The 23,716-nt window shown below is 43.8% G+C and overlaps 1 protein-coding gene across 3 annotated transcripts in view; it reads right to left on the reverse strand.

Annotated features, from left to right (window-relative positions):
• Window positions 1–383: 383 nt before the first annotated feature.
• The window catches only part of SOBP (sine oculis binding protein homolog), a 104,323-nt gene continuing 80,990 nt past the window's right edge, over window positions 384–23,716 (reverse strand). For 2 of the 3 annotated variants that reach the window (XM_033512849.1, XM_033512847.1), the window contains 2 exons: window positions 14,493–16,447; window positions 384–2,117 (listed from right to left, as the gene is read on the reverse strand). In XM_033512849.1, the coding sequence (XP_033368740.1) occupies window positions 14,495–16,447 (1,953 nt within the window). In that variant the 3' untranslated portion in view covers window positions 384–2,117; window positions 14,493–14,494. Of the gene's footprint in view, window positions 2,118–7,760; window positions 7,805–14,492; window positions 16,448–23,716 lie in introns of all 3 variants that reach the window. The other variant, XM_033512848.1, reaches the window with a different exon arrangement.

The following is a 23,716-nucleotide window of genomic DNA, read 5'->3' on the forward strand; positions in this document are numbered from 1 at the left end:
AAGATGGAAGGGCCATAGATACAGCTTTCAAGAACAGCTTACACATAATTTTCTGTGGCTTCAGACTCAGGGGTCTTTTTGTCTGTGACCAGGCAGGTAGAGGAATGAATAACTGCATACACAAAGAAGGGAAAAAAAAGAAAAATAAAACAACAGCACGTTTAAGTGCATTTTTTTTCTTGGAGATTTATTTTGTTTTAATAAATCTGACACCAGTCAGGGAGAGAGAAAAGCGTTGCAAGACCAAAAGGAAAGCAGAGCACGCTGAGGGTGCTTCAGATTCTTGCTCTCTTGAAGATGTTTCATCAAAATGTCTTTGAGCTCTCTCCCTAGACTCAGGAGTTGTTGGATTCCCCCCCACCACCCACCCCTTTTTTTTTTTTTGTTGATTTTTTTTGTTTGTTTGTTTGTTTGTTTTTTTAAAAAGCGAGCTTACTCGCCCGGTGTGATTTCCAAGCTTTCACAGCTCTAATAAATAAGGAGCACCTGTAAAACAGTAGCTTGACTTAAGTGAATCTGTACAAAGGAAAATATAGAAATACAGTATATACATAGTGCTCATAGTGCACCATCACTACAAGGCTCTGGTTTGACTGATTCTGCTGCCCTGCTCCCAACACCACTGACACAGACTCTGCTCCTGCAAACTGCTCCTCTCTTCCCCACAGCAGCCTTATAGAAAAGGTGTACTCTGAACACTCAAGAGTGAACAATTGCTTTATTCGAGTTAGTAAACAGTTACACTGAATCACAAGGTGATCTGAATTTTTTTTTTAAGTTTTTTCTTTCTTTTTGATTTTTTGTGGGGTTTTTATGGGTTTTTGTATTTTTTTTCTTTTCTTTTTTTTTTTTTTTTTCTTTTTTATTTGTCAGAATGGGATACTCCACAACTCTCTTACCAATTCAGTGCCAGTATAACATGCTCTAGTGTACTTTTGGACTCTTGGCTACAACTGTACAAGTGCACACAAGTAAATTCTACCCTGTTATCCTCCACCCACTGATTGAGGATCAAATTGCACATTTCTCTTAACCATGACAGGAGAAAGCAAACAGTGAAACAGAATCATGGGGGATCTTTCTCACTTTACCCTTGTTTTCATTGGTTTGTCCATACCATTCTAATTATCATGAAAGGGCTATGCATATGGAGAGATTGTCTCACTGCCTTCCTGGATCACTGAAAACCATCAGGGTTGAAATTTCATCCAAGTCTTTCGTGACGCCCAGCAAATATTCCCCTCAGATTATTTTACACCTTGAGGGAATTTTGGTCTTTAGTTCAACACTCTTGCTCTGTTCCCAAATGGGGCGCTATTTAGGGGAATTTAAAGAGAAAGCTGAGAAGAATAAACATTTACTGAGTTCTCTTGGCATTCAGTCTCTGAAAAACCACAGTATAAACTATTCATGCTGCTTCTTACATCTGTCAAATCAAAAATTAAAAGCCATAAAAGTGTAACACTGAAAATATGGCATTAGAAAGGATAAAGGTGGCCTTTGTAAAAATAACAAGGAAAGTATATTAGCCAATAAAATATTCTAACTCTTCATTTAAAAGTGCATCATGGGTAGGACAGAGATGACTCTGAAGCGTTGCTACTCCAGTATTACCCCTTTCCCCCATCAAAACTTGAATAGGTCCAAAACCATACAATGCAAATCACGATTCTTAGTGTAGCAGCAAAACCACAGCAGTTTTTCAAAGGAAAAAAAAAAAATTTAAAAAAAAATCCGTATCATTGCCCAGTCTCAAATATCTGAACTTCGAAGTCAGTGAGGGAAAAGTACCTATGTTGGTCCGTGTGGTTTTTGAAACCCGGGTGAAAAATCCCCACCAGCAAGAAACCAAGAGGAAAAAGCGTTCCAAGAGGAGAAGAGGGGTGGTCGCAGGAATGCTGAGCACACTGTGTGGATTGATGATGTGCTGTCTTCTGGGTCAAAGGCACCCGTGGGACCGAGACTTCCTCGGAGGGGCTTCATGACAGGAAGCTGCTTTCTTTGCTGAACTTTCAGCCAGAGGGGGTGGTGAGCGGACCAGCTGGTGTCATTCGGTGGAGTGACGTGGTTTGCTCTGCTCCCTTTCTCCATGCAAGGTACCCTGTCAGCGAGCGCTCCTGCAAAGCAGACAAGCAGAGAGGGTCAGGAGGAGCAGCAGGAGGCTCATTGCAGGCAGGCTGGGCACTGCCTGAGCTCACATCCCACACAGCCTCACACTGGGCAGGCAGCCAGGCTGAGGCACAAACCCACTGCTCTGGCCTCACCGGCCCCTCGTGCCTTGCGGGCCATTGGGACACACAGCCTCCAAGGTTGCTGGGAAGGAAGATGGAGGAATTCCTGTGATAAAAAGCTGGAAACTGATATAATTATAGCTCATTCTCAACAACACCCTGGCAGTTATAAGCTCTTGAGTCTTAGTGTTTCTAAGGGCTGCTGGGAGATACACCATTGTTTTATGTGTTTCTACTTCCCTTATCAGCTGGTTGTGTAAGATACCCAGCAAGGATTGTCCCCTCTACACAGTGAGCTTTGGACTTGATCTCCTTGGATGGGATCTGCTGTCCCCTACAGATTTGGACTGAAACTCTGCAGTACTTATCAGCTTTAGCTTTGGTGCTGGGGCACATTTTCTTAGTCTGCTCCATGATCTCGCTTTCACACTGGCTCCTCTGCAAAACCTCTCAACAATGTGCCTGTATTGCCTTGCCAAACCTCCACCCTCCTTAGAGCAGAGACTGGAAGGCACATGGAATATGTCGACCAGCATAAACTTCCATGGCATGCAGACCATGATATCTAGGTTAAGGAGTAATGTTTGTGCTTTCAGGCAAGGTGCCCAGTGAGATGAGCTTCTTTGTGTGTACAGAGAGCTGTGAACAAGAACTAGACTGAGAACTGGGATGCACCCACCTACTAAGGTGAAGTACACGACTGCTTTCTGTCACATTTTTTGGCTTGAAGACTTGGTGTAAAAAGGGAAGCAGAGAAAATTAAACCTGTAATGTCTGTATGAAGCCTCACACTGCTCTCTCTTTCCATACATCAACAGAAATGAATTTCCATCCCTCACTAACAAATCTCATGGTACATGGTACAGCACAGACCAATAAGGGATTTGGGAGGGAAGGCATAAAGAAGTTCAGTGGTTCTTGATGCTGTCTGCCAGGAGCTTCTAGCTGTGTAAGTTCTGTGTCCTTTCCCATGGTGCAGATGGACTCAGTGTAACAGGGTGTGCAGAATGGCGAGAAGGACTTTCCCTGTTGACTGGCTCATATGGCAGTAATCGTATTTGATGAATGCATCTTTGTGGCAATTAAGTTACAAAATAAAAATCCGTATCAGGCATAGCATGCAAAGGTCTATAAAGAAATGAGAACTCACTAGTCATCACTGCTTCAGAGTTCAATGCTACGCACCTCGTGCCAGTACTAGCGTGCATGACCAGCACAATAAAGTCAGCTATTTATATCTCCCCCCAAAAAACACAAATTACTTTTTAGGAGAGCGACATACGCTCTTCACCCTAGCTGAACCTGCCTTCAACACACATCAAATATTGCTGATCAGATAGAAAAATTGCACCAACCACAAAAGAATTTTCATCAGGGTAAAGCCATGGAGTTGAGCTTATGTGAGTTGTGCTGAGGTAAGCACACTGGGTTTTGCCTGCTTTCCAAAGTCAAGTAGGGCTGGGCTGATCCTGGGTTGGAAGACCACCTAGAAGTTAGAGGCAGGCTGTAGTTCAAACCCAGGAAGCAGCATGGAAAAGATGAGGGAAAGAACAAGTAAGAAGGCACATTCCTGCCCTACTGTTAACATGGGAGGGAGGGAGAATAACTCAACTGGATGATGACCTAGCTCAAGCAGGTGGCTTGGAGGTTCATTTGTATGGGCTCAGATAGTGATGCAGTGCTTCCATGCAAGAGGTGAGAGCTGCACTGGTGCCCTGTGTGTCTGTTAGTCAAAACCTGAGCAATCTGCAGCTGTGACACAGGCTGCACTCATCCACACAGAGCTTCCTCTTTGGCTGATGCCTGACATGTGAGGATTTAAATCCTTGCACAGAGAAGTACAGAATTAGAGCATGGCATGTCAAATTGGCAGCTCAGGGAAAGCCTCCTCACTCTTTGCTCCCTCTCTGCAGTTACCCAGCTCTTTCCAGGTGCTGTTGCAGAGATCCAGCCCTTTGTCCTGTGGTGGGAAGCTTGGTCCTGCTTGGTAGAGCCAAATGCTGGAACTGTACCTCACTTCCCCACCCCTCCATGCTGAGGAGCTGGGTGGCTCAGCTGTGGCCTTCTTCTGCTCCCCCACACCCAAGCACTGATCCCTGTGTATCTGCTCCCAGCACAGCCCCAGGAGCCATGGCAGCATGCTCCTGATGGCCACCAGAAATAGCGGCTTTTACACAGTGTCCTCTCCAGTCATGTCCTGCTCCCTCAGAGGGGCCCTGTCATGGACATGGCTTTGGACTCATACACACATCCAGACACACACAGTTTTTTTCCATGGTTGCTTCCCTGTCATTCTATGCCCCATTGAACATTTCTGTCTCCAGATTCACATCTTATTGTTCAGGAAAAATTAAAGACTGGGTGGGGAAGGCTGAAACAACTGTTGATGTGGACAGGCATGGCAGTTTCCATAATTTAGCACAGCACTTAATTCACCCAGACAATGAATGCTGATGTGCTAAAAGAGGCCTGGTTCATCTGGGACATGCATGGCCCTAGAATAAAGGCATTGCAATTATTTTCTCAGGGAAATTGCTCTGAAGATAAACCACAAGAGTGCAGCTCAAGTCAGCATGGGAGCAAGCTCAGCCCTGGAAACACTCGGGAATCATCTGTTACTTGTAATAGTTCTGTAATTTTTTATTTTATGTTTTTTTTTACAATTCTTAAAGCAGTTCAAGATTCTTCATTAAAACCTCCCCCTTTGAATACTCTATGATTTATCTTTCCATGAGCTAATGGAAGGGATGCCACATTGCAAAAGACAGGGAGGACTTTTAGCATGAATGGGAAAACAAGCTGAATCCTTAAGCACCAACTCTGGATTTCAAAGGGAGTGATTTCCTTCTGCCCTGACCTTGTAAGCTGAAGATCCTCCTCAGCTTTGGGTCACCTGTGGAACTCAGGCTCTCTTCTACCAAAACATGAGCTGCAATCTGAGCAAACATTGTGACTTTAGGGATTGCATTGGGGAAGAGCCCTGAGATTTGCCTTTTATGTCTAGGCAGAAGTGGTAAGGACACCCCCCACTCTGTGAATTGTTGCACCATTTTCTCCAGGCTATTTCTGACAGGGGGTCTGTGGTTTATATTTTGGGGCATTCTGAGGTATGTACATGGATCATGCAAAGAGGAAAATGCCATCACAGCTCTGGACTTCTAATATCTACATTGGAAGTGACCCCTATGGCAGAGCACAGAGCCTGCCAGGGCCAGTCCTGATTTACACTGGGGTAATTGGGTATACCTCCACAACAACAAGATAGCCCAGTCTCCCCCAGTTAGTGCAGCACCAGTGTGTTTGCCAGCCTTGTAAGTAGTGTTCTCTATCCCACTGGTGTCCAGATGTGGCACAAGATATGATTTTCCTCTGAAGAAAAACAGCCAAATTTTCAACAAATTCTCCCATTCTAAGCTTGGATAAAGTTGAAATTTTGCAAGGTATTTTAAAAAAAATAACAAAAAAGCATCAGCCCCCCACCCCTTCCCCCCAAAAAACCCCAACCACAACAACACCCTCCCTCCACAAAAAAAAACAAAAACCAAAAAACAAACAAAACCAAAAAAACTAAAGCTAACCAAACAAAAGAAACCCCAAAACTGAAAAACAAGCAACCGCTATGATTCTTTAAACCTCTGATTTTGTCTGAATCAAAATAGTAACTTCAACTTGCGTTTCAGCAGTCTTCTCTGGCCTAAACCACTATTCCAAGGTGCTTTTCAATTTTCTTATTCAACCTGATCCCTCCAGTAAAACCAGTTAAATAGCCAGAGCAAGGCAGTTTAACTGTTGGTAGTGGTATGGAGGATGGTGAGGATGAGTGCCTTGCTGAGCCACAGCCTGTACCTCCCTGGGAGAGTCCTCCTCTTCCTCACCTGGGCTACACCTGGGCCTGGCTTTTTAACCTGAAATGTTATTGTGGGCCACAAAATTACAACAATTACAATAGCTGAAATTTCTGAAGCAGCAATGAACCTTCCTAGTGAAAAGTTTCAGCATCCTGTGTCAGGAAACAATCAACATTTTCACATTTTCCCATGAACAACTCCACTGTCCATAACCATCCAAGACTGCATGCCTGGCACTGTCCCCATGGGGTTTATCTCTGGTTTTCACAGCCCTTGATCTGGTTCATTTCAACTCTAAGCAAGAGCAGATGCAAACTCATCCATTTGCACCTGGCATGCTCAGGTGGCAAAAAATTCATGTGGATTATCTTGTGAGAGAAAGCAGAGGAAAAACTCATCCGGAACACATAAGGAGCAAGTGGGTGAGACCTGGCATAGCCCTTGGTGCAGTGCCAGGCATCTTAGGGAATCTCCCTTATCCTCAGCACTGAACTGGGCTCTGAAAAACCTGCACTGAGCCCAAACACTGCTTTAGATTTTCTCTATTTCTCACCCCAAGAAGACAGGGACAATGTTTTTAACAGCAAGATAAGCATTTCAGCAATAATTGGTAAACTGCTTCAGATAAAAATGAATTGGCACTTTAACTGATCTTTGAAATTTAGGGTAAGAATTCAAATTTTCAGTGACTTCATCATGGATCTTTTCTAGTTGTGTTCAAGATTCTCTCAATTGGAGAATTCCTATGGGAAAGGGCTTTTTTTTTTCCTCCTCTTTTTGGATAAGGAACTTGGAAGTGGCAGCAGAAGTGGTTTGTGAAACCTTATAAATATTTGGAGTATAAGCAGGCAACACAAAGTTTTACATTTAACCACGTGGGCTCCAAATAAATGGCTGAAAATTGCTCTAACCATAGGTTTCAATATCAGTCACCTGATGATGGGATGCAGATCTTTCCAGAGAGGTCAGAACTCCACAGTTATTTCACTCAACAGTACGCAGTCCCAAAACCCCCTATTTCTTAATTTTATCTTTTTTTAAATATCTGCCTTCATAGAAGATGATTACATTACACAGCATGAAAGTCCAAAACTGGGATTGGAAGATGGAGCACAGCAGGGAGTATGGGCATCCTCTCAGCAAACGCAGTTCAGCCTCTTTGCCTTCAGATAATTTGTTATTGAAGGTTGGCTTGAATTGAAGGCAGCAATGTTTCAGAAACACTTGGAAAAGCAAGCCAGCTGCAGGGCGGATATCATTACAAATTGAGACACATGTTGTACAGGAATACCATTCTTTTCAAATACCAGAGTTGTGTCTGGGGAAGTAAAGCCACGCAAAGGACTCGGAGGCAGGATCTGTAACATGCCGAGGGCCTTCAACTCGCATTAGAGGTACCAAGCGCTGAGTGCACACAGTACTGAGCAGGATCAAGCCCAGATATTTAATCAGCTGTAATTTTCATGGTAGAAGCAAACATTAAATAGTTGAGGGTTCTGCAGAATGTTAGAGGTTACTTCGATCCACGGCTCTCACGAGATGATCACACATGTTCCCAAAGACAAATTTCAATCCCATGAGTGCACTGTAGCTCGTTATCAAACTAGTGTAAATAAGGTCATGATTAGTAGGTCTCAGCTGTGAGGCTTTGACTGGTGGATGCACCCAGAAACATGCTTACCTTTATGGGACCTAAAAATAGACAGGAGAGACTCAGCAGGTGACCTGGAAACAAAAATTGCTTCAGAAAGTCTTGCTTGTCACCATCTAATTTCCTCCTGACTTCTTGCTCAAAGAGCTTTGTTTCTACTTTGCTCCAATCTTCCCCTGTGTTTTTTAAACAATACTTTAATTTTAACTTAAAATCTATGGCTCACTGCTTGAGTATGTCTAACTTTTTCATGACCACAGTCCTCAAAAGTGTTTTGCTCCTTTCTCTCCCACTTTGAGGTATTGCTCATAATACTGTTAAATAGTTTATAAGCTCCTCACAGTTGTTCAGAGCTCACTGCTCTGCACTGAAGTTGGCCATGGTGTTTCAGGGTCAAGCTTCACAAAGACTGTGAGGTGCTTAGCTCCTCATCAGATTTCAGTGGCAATCAGACACATACCATCCAGCATCTTGGCCCTGCATGTCAAGGCAATCGATGTTTAGATGATGTTTTTGCAAGTGTTTTTACAAGAGCCTGTTTTACTATGGTCTTTGTTTTTAGGGTCTCTGTATTTAATTATGAGTTGTGCTTTCCTCCCCACCCACATAAAATTTCCCTGCACCACTGACTTCGGTAGCTCAACAGCACAAGGAAAAGCTGATGAAGAGCTCGAGTGTCCCCATGGGGCTGTTTCACACTTGACACTTTTCAGTGCAGCCAAACCTGCTTTGAACCAAGTTAAATAAGAGGAGCACTTTAGACCTTTTATGTATGAAAGTGCCTGATCAGTCTTTAAAGCCTGGCAAAGGATTATGAGCAATTCATTGTTTCAATATGAATATGGGTTGTACCAACGTAGGGAATGGCATGGTGCTTATTTCAGTTCAAATTATTTTAATTTCATATGACAATTAAAACTAATAATGGCCAGTAAACACCAAAATGGTCTCTGAAATTGGTGGTCTGAGGTCCTGGGAGCTGTCAGGTAGACTACAGTCTGTAGGTGTCAGGTTCTTCTGTGGGTCTGTTATTTGACTATGCCTTTTTTTGCTGTCAAGTTCTGACCATGTGTTTTGTTTGCCAACAACCTTAGATGCTTATTACCTTTACAAATCAGACCAGGTGTAGTTATTTTCTAAACTGAGTTCAAGAATCAGATTTCATATTTGGAACATGTGCCCTAGGAGGTTTTATAGAAAAGCAGGAGGAGCCCATCAGAAATCAGCACTTGCTCCTTTGATTCAAAGAGTGTGCAGTGATCTATGGCAGCATACCACGAGCCTGCTATTTACTGCCACTGAGACGGAAGTTAGCACTCCCACACCCCGGCAGCAAGATGTGGGAGCTGAAAGCTATCCTGGAAGTATATCATTTTATACTTCACTATTTTGAGAACCTTTTTTTCTTTCCTTTTTTTTTTTTTCCTCTGGGAAATCCTTTTTCTGATTTTATGTACCTGAGAAGGTATACAGGCAATTTTATAACATAAGATCACACTGCTAGAGTCAGGCAGCTCTCAAGGGCAAAACTTCAGTCCCAAGCAAATGTGTTTAAGGCTTTGTGGTGTTAAAAGTCTCTCCTCTCCCCCTTTGGATAAATGGAAAATTTCTGTAGGCTCATAAGTAGCCAGGTGAAGGAAGACTTCTGAAGCAGAAGAGTAGGTGTTAAATATATGAGTCCAATTACTCTGCTGATTTAAATTAGTTTGGCATCAGTGGAACTATATCCAGTTAAAATGAGCTAAGGCTCCGGCCCATAGTACCGTGTTAACAAAGATGACTAGCATAGAAATGTGTTCAAATATAGAAAAACTGTTTTCAAGTATATCTTTAAGGTCAAATTTGGTCCTAACCATAGCAAGCTGGGCTGAGGTAAGAATGATGTTGGTAGACAGATACCACAGTGACAGAGGAGAGATAAAATCTCTTAGGCCAAAAAAAAAAAAAAGGAGATTAATAGCTATGCCCCTTGCCTCAGGAATCCGGAGCAGGAAATCTTGTGCTGGACCATTATGGGCTGAGGAGCTCAAAGTGGGATATATTATTATTTCTGCACTGAACTGAGTGTTCTGCATGCTGTATATTTTTATGAGCACAATTCATGGACTAGACAGCTGAAGGTTTAGGCCTTTCACTCAGCAGATGCTGACCCTGGGACATACAAGTTGGCACTGTAGGTGGCCACACACCTACTATTTCCATTACTTCTGGAAGAAATTCTACTGTGACAAGTGGAAAAACTCCTTCCTTTCCTGACCCCTCTGTCCCCAGCACAGGATTACTCAACACATACACACACACACAGAGAAGTTAGTTGTGATTTTAGCATGTGCCATTTCATTTTCTCATTTAGTTTAACATAACTATCATGTTAAATCCAAGCAGACCTCAATGTTTTCATTTCTTTGCTTTAGGAAATGTTGACATCAAAGCTGGTGGGTTAAAACTGATCCCGCCAGGGCATAAAGCATGTAGGCAGGCAACACTAACACTGCTAATTTTAGAAACTCACATTGCTCAAACTTGAAAATATAACACTCAACAGAATATTCTTCCTAGCTTCATTCCTTTATCATAGCAGGACTTTGGCACCGAGACATCTTTTGATAGTTTTTCAAATTGCATCAAGCTAGAACAGCTTGACAGTCCATGTCCTGATGGAGAAACTAAACTTTAACATCAAGGATTATGTTGCTGATTAGCACTTTCAATAATCAAGTAATTGGTACATTAAATAATCCAGAGACTGGCAACTTGCCTGAAAAGGTCACGCTTGCACTGATTCCTTTTTAGAGAGTCCGTGTTTCTGTTACATTAATTCAATCTGTCTGTCCAGAACTCTAGCATAAAAATATTTGGCTAATTTCCTTCTTGTCACACAATTTGATGGGAAATAAAATCCAGGAAAAATTGCACATTAGGGCAATATGTTCAGATTTTCCAATTTGGGTAGGTGAGAAGCAAGAGAGAAAAAGATAACTGGCCAGACTTTTTTTCTCCCAGGTTAGTGTGGCCAGTGCTATCAATACAAACCTCCAAGGGCCCAAATCAACACATTTGTTATTGCAGCTTCTATCCTCCATGTAATTTATTAGAATTTCTATGAGGTTGTAGTCTCTCTTAAGGTATCCTCCCCACAACTGGGTTGCAGGAGAAGTTTTATCTCCCTGCTTCCCTAGGCCTGGGTAGGTGGAACTAACCCATGGGCATGGCAGAGGACGTGGCTAAGGTGCAAGAGGCTACACGGATGTTCTCCTTCCCTGTTACCCCCTCTGCATAAACACAGACAGGCTCTGAGCCCTGCACAGTCCTCACAGGCAACTAGGGCAGAAATCTAAGGCAGAGCCCTTTTGCTCCCCCAGACTGGCTATGATCAGCAATGCTGAAATAGCAAAATAAAGCTTCTGCACAAAACCACAGAGTCCTCACCTCAAATCTATCATCAGAGCTGCACAAATCACTTGTGCGTGCCTTGAGACGCTCAAAACCCACCCGCATATCACTGAGGCACCCACTGGAATGAGATGGTTACCATGCTGCTTACTTCTGCAGAGTATTTGGAGTATCCTCTTTCCCTTGGAGCACATAAGGACCCTGGTCTCCCATGTCTTCTGCACAGAGGTTACTTGCTTTCTTTTCCTGGAGGAATGAACACAGGCTAATAACCACCACCATGCCGTGTGATACTACTGCACAAGCCTCAGAGGTATGGCAGACACTTAGGCTGGGTTTCTTAACTTCCAGGGTCTGTGTGGACATCTATGTTGTGCCAGTCAGCCTAAGTTTCCCTCACTGCAGGCAGAAATAAGCACTCCTAGGGCACAATTCTTCTGAGCTGTCTTAGTTGTTGACTCTGGGACAAGCTCAGCTGTCTCTTTGAAGTGCCTGCTTCTCTAGGTTGATTTTAAAGAGAGTTTAGACAATTAGCTCAGCTGCATCTTTGTTACAGATGTCTGTATTAGGTCAGATTAATCTTGCCTGGCAACCTGAAAACTTTCCTATAAGACAACACTTACACTGAGGCAAAGAAATATGTAAAACTCAGGATGAAGGGGAAAATGGCTATTCCTGAGGATAATCACAATGTCAGTTACTGACATTTAGAGAATACAAAGGGCTGAGGACAGTAACTGAATTAGAAAGAATCCTTGTCTTTACAATGCAGCTTGTTCGGTTCACCCACTCTCTCAAATACTATCCGTGAAGTGATGTCATGAATAATCACTTCAACAGGCAAAAATACACAAAAATACAACTTGGTGAAGCCAGAACTCTCTCTCTGAACATTTAAGCTCTGGCTTTGAATGACACTAAACTCCTCTTGGGACAGGGACCTTGAAGAGGCAGTATTGTTGCAGCCTGGATGGTCCAGGCAAGCAGAAATAGATGCCAGCCTGTCTTTGACTACAGAGTAAGCACATAAATGCCCAAGTCTTCTAGCACTGTGTTGAAATAAGCAGCTATGAGGAGATTCAACAGCGTGGGAAAGGAAGGGTTAACCATGGCTTTCCTAAAATTTGATAAAAATTATACAGCCAAATAGCGACCTTCTCACTAGATCAGATCACTACCCCTACATAGAACCATGCATACATTTACAAAGGGAATCCTTCAAGCCCCAAAGGTAACACTGGGGTTTGCAAAAAAGATATCGCTGCTGAGGGACACACATTCCATACCCCAGGGGTGGGTAGGGGGATGCCTGCTGACAGGACCTACAAGTGTGTAAAGATTTTAAATACTCATTTGACTTCTGAGTTATTGTACATGCTGATTACTAGTCCAAGACTGCGATAGTTGTCCTCTATTCTTATTAGTGTATCTTTTAAATGTGTCAGCACATGCTGAGAGCAAATAATGGTTGTGTTCCACTGAAGAATGTAAATAAATACTGTTGGTGATCAAGGAAAGTAATGTTTCCAGCCTTGAAACCAGCACAGGGAATGCAGTGTTAACAAATGAGAAGGGAGTTCTGACTATACTATATATCTTTGATGGTGCAATTAACCCACACTAATGAAGCAGGGAGATACTGCAATGGCCCAGATTACACAGCCTGCTGCTGCTATCTGTGGCTGTAGGTGCCAAACACCACTGCAGTCACTATTTGTGCTACCAGGGACAGGGATTTACTGGAGGCTACAGAATATTCCAAGGATTGGAATGAAATCTGGCATGTCACCAAGCCACATCCGGTGAACCATCAGTATTTTACTGCTGAACAGATTTCTTGCAACACCCACTATTTCCCCTTTTCCTGAAAGAAGCTCTCCGTGCTTGTGAATCTAAATAAACTCCATTACATTGGTTTTGTTAAGGAATATATTCAGTGCAGGTAGCTCAGTGTGCAGCTGTAGTGCCAGCTGCAGGTTGAGCTCTGGGGGGCAGGAGCCCAAGCCCGAGCACCAAGCAAGAGGATGGGAATGGGCAGTGATCCTTTCCATAACAAAGGACACAGGGTGACCAGACACTCACCCCCAGACTTTCCTATGCTTAGACTGTGAGGCTATAGAAGGTAAAAAAGCCAAAGTGTTCCTTTGTTCTGGATCCCTTGTCAATGGCATCAGCTTAAGCTGTTGTTTTGTTATTTATTTACTGCACCATGATGAAATTATTTTAAGGACTGGGATATCTGAGAACTCTGCTATGGAGAACCTGGGGTTGAGCCAGTGAGAAGACCTGGTCTGATTGTGTGAGTGTGGGGTGTGTAGCTGTGGAGGGGCTTCTGTCCCAGCTCAGGTGGTATGAGAGTGACTGCCAGAGCCGTTCTTGGATGGTCAGACAGGGAAGAGTCGGTACACAGTTTCTCACTCACAGGTTTGAAGCATCACACACATACTAAACTAAGAGTTTTACAAAGATGCTATGCTATCAGAGGGATTCAGAAGGCTTTCCAATTTCCATTTGGAAATGAAGGATGAGAGGTTTATGCATCTGGATCATTGTCCTTGGACATGCCATGGGGGTTTCTGGAGTTACCCATATCTCTGCCTGGCTTTGCAGCCGTACCAGGAGCCACAAACACGTACCAAGCACAGGGCTGAAGCAAACCTCAGCTGCGTTTCTAAGGTAGGAGACCTCCACCAAGGGCAGATACCTCAGGTAAGTCAGTAAAGCCCCATGGCAGAGGTTTTGCTGCAGTAAGCTGTAGTGGGCAGGTCCCAAACAGCAGGCAGTCCCTAAGCACAAATACACAGGAAAGGAAAGCTCATGGAGAGGAGTTCAGTCTCTAGAGAGCAGCTCAGTGGAAAGCCAAGGTGCAGTCTGGAGGCAGACCGAAGTAAGATGGCTGGAGGTGACCATTTGCCAAGTCCATTGGATCTGAGCTAGCAGGAAGCTGCTGGGTCATCTGGCTCTATGCTATGCTGCAGGTCAATTTCAGTCATTGTGAAGGCTTGAGTTGCTGTGTAACTCAGCTGGAATAAGTAAGCAGATTAATGGCCCAGACCTGTACCATATTCTAGTCAGAAAACCACTGACTTTGACATACACAGCACAATCACTTCACAGCCAGAACCATCATGATATGTTCTGTGAACAAAAGTGTAATGAGGCTGCTGATGAATGGAGTACTGACAAGTACAGATGCAGTACAACACAAAAAACAATACTAAAACACAAAAACCAATAGTTTTCTGAAAGTGCTCATAAACTGGAATTTGTATCTTTTTGTTTCATAAAGGCCACATCCACATGAGTTTGACCTCATACCTGAAAATACTGAATTCTATTCACACAGAAGGCAGTAGCGATTACACAAACCTTTACTTATTCTGATTTCGAATTCGGAGACACCTCCTTTTCAATGGTGGCTCCAGATCCTCTGGCCCTGTGCTGAGTATTGGCGTTGAGATAATGCACGGCGCAATAGCAGTCTTTTCTGCTGGTTTTGGCACAGGCTGGATCACACAACCTGTCTTGGGCAGCATCCTCAAAGCATACGCATGGTCCTCGTCTGCTGGATTGTTAAGGTTCGGGTCCTGTTTGTCTCCCGCAGCCAGGGGCTCTTCCCCAGTCTTCTTGCCAGCATCTCCCTCAAGGTGGCAGTTTGACGCACAGTTGTTCTCCTTAACGGACTCCAGCTCGCTCACCGCCAGCTCCTCCGGGGGCTGGGGCTTTTTCGGCTCCTGGGGCGGCTCCGGGTTCTTGGAACCCTCCGTGCTCTTTGTGCCATTCACAATGACGTTGCACACCGCTGCGCCAGCTTCCAGTCCTGGCGTGCCAGAGGCCAAGGAGACGGGACAGCAGTGAGCTCCGTCACTGCACGGTAACGTTTTTGAGTCAACTGGGCTGCAGCTGTCCCTACAGTCGCTGCAGTTCCTTTTGTCTGAGCTACCAAAAGCCAAATTTACAACACTGTTAGGTTCACGTTCAACTTTCACTTGGGCGTGCAGAGCCCTGTGGATGACATTGTGCAGCCTAGACCGGTGGCCTACTGTTAGGTCTATCACACCATCCTGTGGACCCTGTAGCACACTGGGGAAACCAAATTTACTGTTCACTGGACTACTAGGTCTGACAGTCAAATCAACAACTTCATTTTTACTGTGCTCCTGAAGCACTTTAGATTGATTAAGGGACTGGCCTGAGCAGCTCGGTGATGAGTCAGAGGATTTGGATGATCCTTGCTTTGACTCTCGAGGGGACGAAGAGCTATTGGTTGGCTTTGCCCCAGGCGTCTCGCTGGAGGTACTCGGAATGAAGCTTTCGCCGTTGCTGGAGAAGCCGTTGGGGGGTTTGGAGTCGTTGATGTGAGGGATGGGGATGGGGATGGGGATGGGAACGGGCAAAGGGACAATGACAGGATATGGCACTAGTAGAGTTGGGGGTGGCACCAGTGGGGCAAGGGATGGCAATCCAAAGTTCATCATCTGTGGCATAGGCATAGGACCATTTGGCATCATGCTGACAGGGGGGAAGGGAAGACTGGGCAAAGGAGCTCCGGGAGGGGGAGGCGGCAACAAGCCAGGAGGATTCCCAGGCATGGTAGGTGTTGTGGGGGGATGGATATGGGGGGACAGCATCGGCCTGTGCATGGGGCTAGAGGTGGGACCCATATTTCTGGGACCACCTGGTGGGGGACCGATTCCAGGAATCATTGGATTTGACAGAGGGCTGTTAGGATTCGAGGCATGGTGAGGTGGCCCGCGAATAAATGGTGGACGGATTTGCTGCATAATTTGCTGTTCCATGAATATGGGCAGAGGAACTGGCCCACGGTTTGTCATCACCATGGGAGGACTGCGAGGTGGGACACCAATTGGAGGCACAATGCTAGCAGGTGGCTGGACAGAAACTGGTGGAATATTTGGATTCTCACTGATGGGAATAGGTTTGGGAACTGGCGTGGGGATTTTAGTGACAGAGCAGTTGGCAGTGTCAGACGGAGAGGCAGTGGTAGACGCTGATGGTCCAGGGCCTTGAATTTGGCCAGCTGCAGACGCTGGGGATGGGGCTTTTCTCCGAGCATCTGCTAGCGGTATATTCCAAGAATCTGGAGTAAGCAGCTGCACCCCAGTGCCTTCTGCTTTATTTTCGACTGGAGGATGTAATGTACTGCACAGTCCAGCTGGAAGATTGGCCTGTGTCTCTTTGTAGAAAATGTCCATTTTGTACTGATTGAGACATTTTGCACTGCAGAACTGAAGCCTTCTTTCCCCGTCCCCAAAATCCAGATACTCTTTTGTGTGTCTTATGTGCTTACACCAGTCACATACCTACAACACAGTAATAAAATCAAATCAGGTAAGAAAAACAATCTTCTCTTCATAGTGTTATTTTTAAAGTATTTTTTTCAGTTGCTAAACACATTATTTTTCTAACAGGAAAAAAAAGAAGTTACATTTGTGAAAACTGCAGCTTTTTTTTTTTTCTCCAAAATATTAATGAATTGAATGCCACTCCCTTTTCTGGCTCCTATGGTCTCAGTCCTACCTTATATGATGTATTATATATCATAAACCCATAGCACAGAGAAGAATCCTCAGCTGGCATAAACTGTTATAACACACATATGTATGTATGCAAAGTCCATATGAGTATGGCTGTGATTACTCCTTGGTGGTAATCTAAGCATGCCTGTGCCATCTGAGATGCCATACTACACAAGGAGTGTGAGAGCTGGAAAAGGACTCAGAAAATTGCTGGAAATTAATGTAAACCATTTTCTGCTAAACTGCAGCACACGGGAACATTTAGTAGTCTACTAAGGGTATCAAATAATAAGTTGGAAAGAGTGTGATATTTCAAAATGGCATCACAAAGCAAAAAGCATCATTGATTCTTTGCCCTTCGTTCCAAGGAGAAACTTGGAAAAAGTCAGGATATTTGTGTAAGGTTCAAATAGTCCCAATTTGTGATGTTTCAGCAAGCTGGAATTATTTTCTGAGATGTTTGCCCACTCTTGTGTACAAGTCACTTTGAGTAAAACTTCTTGGCAAGCAAGGACCTGTTTAGCAACTTCTCAAATACTACAGCAAAAAGTTTGCATTGCAGGCTCAATTTTGTTTTGTTTCTCTGCTTTCCATTTAATCCTTTTTTATGTTGCTATTGGTGTGGTGAAGGCACAGCCAATTTTTTTTAAAAATAAGGCTGCAGAACTAATTAAGCTGTGAAAGGTTTTCCCAGTTGTAAACCACTAGACACCAAAGTTCAAAAAATAGTCATTCTAGGCTTCAGAATCCATTACTTCAGAGAAATTATTGTGATTTCATTAACACATTAATTTTGCAACACCAACAGCTCTCACAGATGGTGAAGACATGATCTACAATTCAAATATGACTCTTGTTTGCACAAATGCCTTTCCTTCATATGGCATTTTAAACAAGAATTAATATGAGTAATCTTGCCATAGCTATAAACAGATAAACAGATGTCAGATTTTTCAGTGCCTCACTTTTTTGACAGAATTTTACACACACAAACCCCCCCCCATTTTTGTCATTTACATTAGTTCTCAAAATACTCCACTGACAGAGAATTTTGGTGCTTTCTATCAGCATGTTGAGCCTATGACCATGTCATAATATATCCTGGTATTGTTTGTTCTGCCTTTTCCAAATAGCCCATATTAGCTTGCTTTGAAATTACTCCATCTTTTGTACAAAGGAAAAAAAATACACTAAAAACCCCAAAGAAGACTATGATTGTGAAAAGACTGCATTAAAAGGATAATTAATTTTAATAACTATTGGCCATATAAACAATTCAAAACAACATATGCTGGGCATCTGATTACCCATCTCATTTAACTCTCAGCTTTCCTTTAATATAAACAGTGGCGACATTCTTGAGTTTTCAGTAATATATCTTTAATGTATATAGACACACACACAGACACTATAAGCTATGGTTATTAGCCCATTTAGCTCCTTGACCTTTTAGCTATCCCATCAGGTTGCTGTTTGTTTCCCTCCTGCTCCCTTCCCCATTCACACACACACACACACACACACACACACACACACACACACACACACACGGTCCCTCTCTTTCATCCCAACATTTAAATCAAGCTAAATAATCAATTGAGAAGTAGCAGCTCCTAAGTCAACCCTGAAGTTTGGGAATGCAGGACCCAGATTTTTAGCTTGGGCATACAGACACCGTGCCCTGTGAGATAAAGCACAGGGGGTGCTGGTGCTGCTTGGCACATGTGGCATCAGCAGGGGTGTATTTCCAGCATGGTGCCTCACTGCAAGAAAGGAAATTTCCCGGCACAAACAAGTCCAGCCCTGCAGTGAACATGCAGTGACAGTGTCACACCCTAAAATAAGTAGACAAAAAGGCTGTCAAACACACAGAACTGTTGAGATAAATGCCTGTAATGCCATGGTGCATGCATCCCCCCAAGTGTGGGGCAGATGGGAAAGCGGGAGTGCAGCAAGCAGGGGAGAGGGGGAAATCCCACTTCCAACAGCTCCTGGATTTTATCAGGTATCAACTCTCCGTCTGCTCCCCACAGGAAGGCTCAGTGGCCATCACAGAAAGCCCTGGAGCTTGTGCTGCAAATAGTGCAAACACACAGCAGTGGGCACCAAACCATCCTGCACATTTGGCATGGGTGTGGGGTTTGCCACCCACCTGGCAAGTCACCACATATGATGGAACCATCCTATAATCACTCTCCTGAAATTTTCTGGCTTGCCACTCTTTTCAAAGCAGACAAAAGGGGAATTCGTGAGTCTACACCACGAGGCAATAGGATACTATTTAACTCAGTGGAGCTTCTGAATTTACCTTAAATCATTTCTGAGTGAGAACTCACTGCTGTAGCCACAAAATACTGTCTATTTTGCTTCTATTTTGATTCTATGTATGGAAGCAGGACATACTCCACCACATTCCTCCTGCTGCTTGCAGAGTATGCTATTGCCCTGAGGGCTGGCAAAGATGCAGAGGGTCTCCACATGTACCCCAGGAGCTATAACTAGGAGCTCCCAGACAGCTCCTGAGGGGCTGGGGCAGGATGAAGCCCTCCCTGGCCAGTCACCATCTATTTGCAGTGGAAGGACAAGGAGGAGAGTGGCCTCAGAGGTGTCTGCAGTAAGAGATGGAGCAGGACTTCAGGTGCAGCTGCAGTGAAGACTTGCCTTTCCTTTGGGACAAGGTAGTAAACCACCTCGTAAGCCCGCTGCCAAAGAAGCACCTAAGAAATACAAGAGAGTAAATCCAGTCTCCTTATCTTTCTAGGAAGAGCCCCATCCGTGACCTTAATTAAAGGGACTGAAAGAGAAATACAGCCACACAAAAAATTGTGGCATCTTTTCTAATAATTTAATTTTATTAGTTAGCATTTGAAAAATTCACTGAAACATATCACTGTATTATTGCTGTATTGATTTGTTTATCTCCTGTGGGCTCCTGTGTCTCTCCTGGCTAAACAAATATTTTCTCTTCCTTGGTAAAATATTTAGAAATCCTGCTTACAAATTCTCTACTGATTTCTCCAGTTTTCAATAATTCACTGAGGAACAAGAAACTCTGAAGTACGCCTGCCTCACTCACATATTGATCACAGACCCTTCTGTATATTTTATCACCAGATAAAATTAATTAAAGCCAGGGAAATTAAAGGCAGCAAATCTGTTCCTCTGAATACACTGCACAGACCAAATATTCAATAATTTTCTCATTGATTTCATGCAATATCTCAGTGTTGAAGCTACAACACCAGTGAAAAATGTCCATCTTCTACATTCATGTATTTCTTAATTTTATTTTGTTTTTTCTCTCATTATTTTATTTATATAAGCAATCAGTCTGTGCTGCCTAGTTAAGATAAAAGGTATAAAAATGTGGGACTCATTTGTAGGTAATATGCAGGTATTATGATGCCTCACAATACTGTACTAAAAGGCAGGAAAACAGTCTCTACAACAATGAGGAAATTACTGGAGGAGAAAAAAATGTCACTTAAGAATTAATTAATCAAGTCTGTCTTACAGAATTGATCATTTAAGATGAGGTCAATGAATTTATGATACAAATGGCTATATCACTAGAGGTAATAAAATGGAGCAATATCACTCATTTTACATCTAACTAATGACGTGCTCAGAGTAATTACAGATTTCTTCTAAAAGCCTACACTGATTAGTTCAGATGTGATAGGTGAAACATATATATCTCTCCATTCAATAAAATAACATTTTCTTATCTGTAGAACGCACAGCTGATATCTTATTTTTTAAAGTATTTGCATTCTGTACAGAACATCACTGTTCTTTACAACCAGCTCAGAATTTCTCTGCTCATGTGTTCCCTTTCCCTCCCTTTTTCTGCTTCATCCCCTCCCTTCATTGTACAACCAAGAGAAGAGCTAAACTGTTGCAGAGTGCTTGTTGACACTGCACACTGGATTTGGTAGCGCTTACACATGGGAGCAGCTCCCTGGGTTTCAGTGGGATTAGTCACAAGCATTAATGCTGTAGGATCGCATTTGGAGGGCCTGACCCAGCACCAGTGGAAAACAATGAAGAGACTCCTCCTTAATGCAAGCCATCAGCTTTGTGTCTGTTGCTTAACACTGGCTCCTGCTCACCCTGGAGTCATCAAGAGCTTTGTTACCAGTCTCAACAGCAGCAGAGGTTTTTGGAAGGTTTTTTTGCAGACAGGGATTTTGGGAGGAACTGCAGAAGAAATACCCGGGAAGAAAATAAATGCTGGGAGACTGAGTTACAGACATTTCCTAGCAAACACAGGCAAAAGCACCATTTGGTACATTTCTACCAACAGAAGATTGGACCAGTTGTGGTGTCACTGACAATGAGCATGAACATTTCTGAGACAGAGGGTCAAAACTTGCAAGGTACTAACAGATCCCCTATGCACCTTCATCTCCCTTGGAAAACACTTCTAGGACCGCTCTAGGGCAAGCACACTTCACACTATGAATGCCCAGAACATGAATCCTGAATGACAGAAAGATCAGTAATAAGATAATGGCCTATCTCATTCAGCTGTAACGCAACAACCCTCAAGAAGATTAAATTTACCTAACTGGGGCATATCCAAGGCTAAACAACAGAATGAACATTCCTTCAGTACATTTAATGTATTTATATTTTGATGGCGGGTTGCCAGGGTGCTACTTATAAGCTCAATGACTTGGTATCATTTATCCGCTTTCCTGTGAAACACACAGCAATCTCCACCAGGAGACAACTCAGAAGACACTGCATCAGCAGAAACACAACTCGTGCCCGATACGGGAACACCGAGGAAGCCAGGACCGAGGGATCCTGTAACGCTCAGATATCTCTAATACAAAGAGCGGGAATAAAGCCATTTTTGTTGGCATCCATATCTTTATTTTGATAGAAACATCCAAAGTGGAGTCCAGACATGGCTACGAGGCTGCCTCGCAGGCACAACACAGAATCCTGCTGCACCTAAAAGGGCTGCACTTGGACTTAGAGGCACCAGGTAATTAATACTTAAATCAACTGGCTGTCAAATGCAGGCACAAAGTTCACACATTGGTGCAGTCCACCACTAACCTTTGAAGAATAATCTAGTTATCAGATGCTACTTCATTAAGAAATACACTTGGCAAAACCTGTTTGCAGAGGTATTTACATCAGCCCTAGAGAAACCAGGAACAAGCAGCAATGCTGCGATGAAAGAGACCCTGTGCCTCTTACGCAATTCTTTGGACAACTATCAGCTCCGTGGTAAAGCTTAGCAAGAGGGCATAAAGTGGTCACTAGGGCAAAGACATGCCATTTTTAGCTTCTCCAGAAGGAGAGGGTGACTGACAAAGCTCCTCTTCTCGCTCAGGACAATGCCACTGGGGTACGCCTTGCAAAAGGGAGGGCTGAATCACATCTGAGCACCAGGCTTTTATCAAAGATGTTGAACAGATGCTGAAGATTATCAAAGAGTCACTTCTTGGCATAAAATCCATGTATTCGACTTTGCTGAGTAGTTCCTACTTCCTTTTCTCACTGAGGTATCCAAGTGCTGTCTCTTTATATACATTCAGGCATATGTTCTGACTTCAAGAACACCACTGCACATTTCCTATATCCTGTTCTGGCCCTGGTTGCCTTTCCTGTTAGCCCAGAAGGTCCTGGAAGGGTCTGGGAAGTTCCCTGAAGTTTCCAGTACTGCCACCCAGGCAGGATGTGCAAGGCATGGAGGCAGAGGCTCCCACCCCATCCCAAAAGCCACAAGGTGAGGACAAAATGCCTCTCCCTTGCACCCCTCCTGCCTGCAGCCCAGTGAGAACCCGACACACCAGCTGTGTGTTTTTCAGCAAGGGCTCAAGTTTTCTGAAGTTTGCCAAACATTGGACACAGCAAAAATCTAGAAATTAGGAAGTGGCTAGAAACACACATACAGATGTTTCTAGTATACAGCCAAATGAGTCACAACTAGTGTTCTAACACACAGCTCAGTCACACCCTTTGTAGAACACCCAGCAGCCGCCACAGCACAGACACCAAAGCACCTTGAGACCCAGGCCCCCTTGCAAGGCTGTGAGAAATCCTGTCAGGACACTATGGGAAAATTCAGTCAATCAGAAGGAAAGAAGCCTAGATCTATGTATCCTGCAGGACTATGTACCTAACTGTCTCTAAAGGAGTGCGAAGCCTCTCCTCTGCTGCCCTCGACAGCTCCCCAGGCTTATTGGGCAATGTGGCTATTTGCACCCTCCCTTCTCCATTCATCCATCAACAAGGCTTCTCTTCAGAGCAGGTCATATTAAAGGTAATTCCCTCATAGATCCCATGTGCAATGTTAATCCTGCAAATGGCTCTGTTTCTGCAGTCTGTTGCCTGATTAAGAACAGAGAAATTTTGGGGCAAGAGCTGTACCTCAAGCTTTAATGTATCCAGCGCTTATGAGCATAGAGAAGCCATGGCCCTAGTAGAGCTCTGGGTCAGACTGAGACCTCCTGCAAACATCAGTTTGGGTCTGTGTCAATCTCCACCTCCTCTTCTTCTCACCTTCTGAGGGTAACCTGCCATGGAACAGCCCCTCAGGAGCCAAAGCCCTGACCTGGCTCTGAGGGCACTGCTCACCTCTTAGTACACACCAATTTGTTTGACACAAAGATTGTTCCAAGGCATTAGAGTTCCCTCTTAGCATTCCCTGACTCAGAAAAAGACTGCTATGAAGAAGAGCAAGCTAGCCAATGAGAAGGTGGGCAGGTGAAGATCTGCAGAAGGACACGGCCATGCTCAGAAGAATGGGGTCAGAGTGAGGAAGAGAGGGGTAATGTGTTCCACCCAGAGATAAGAGAAAATGACAAACTCCTTTGAGAGGTAAGCAATAATCAGCATAATATCCTAATGCTGTTGTGCTTTTTTTCCCAGCTAATTGAGTTATCACAAAAGGTATTCAGCTGCCAGCACCCAGTGCCAAGAGATAGAGTGGGTGCAGCCTTGCCAGAAGCTGCTGTCGCTCACCAGCATGTCCCACATTTCTCTACTTGATCCTCCTCCAAAATGCCCACGCTCAGGCTTCCTCCTGAGACG

Source organism: Parus major, chromosome 3 (assembly GCF_001522545.3).
Source record: "Parus major isolate Abel chromosome 3, Parus_major1.1, whole genome shotgun sequence".
In the NCBI taxonomy this organism is placed as follows: Eukaryota; Metazoa; Chordata; class Aves; order Passeriformes; family Paridae; genus Parus; species Parus major.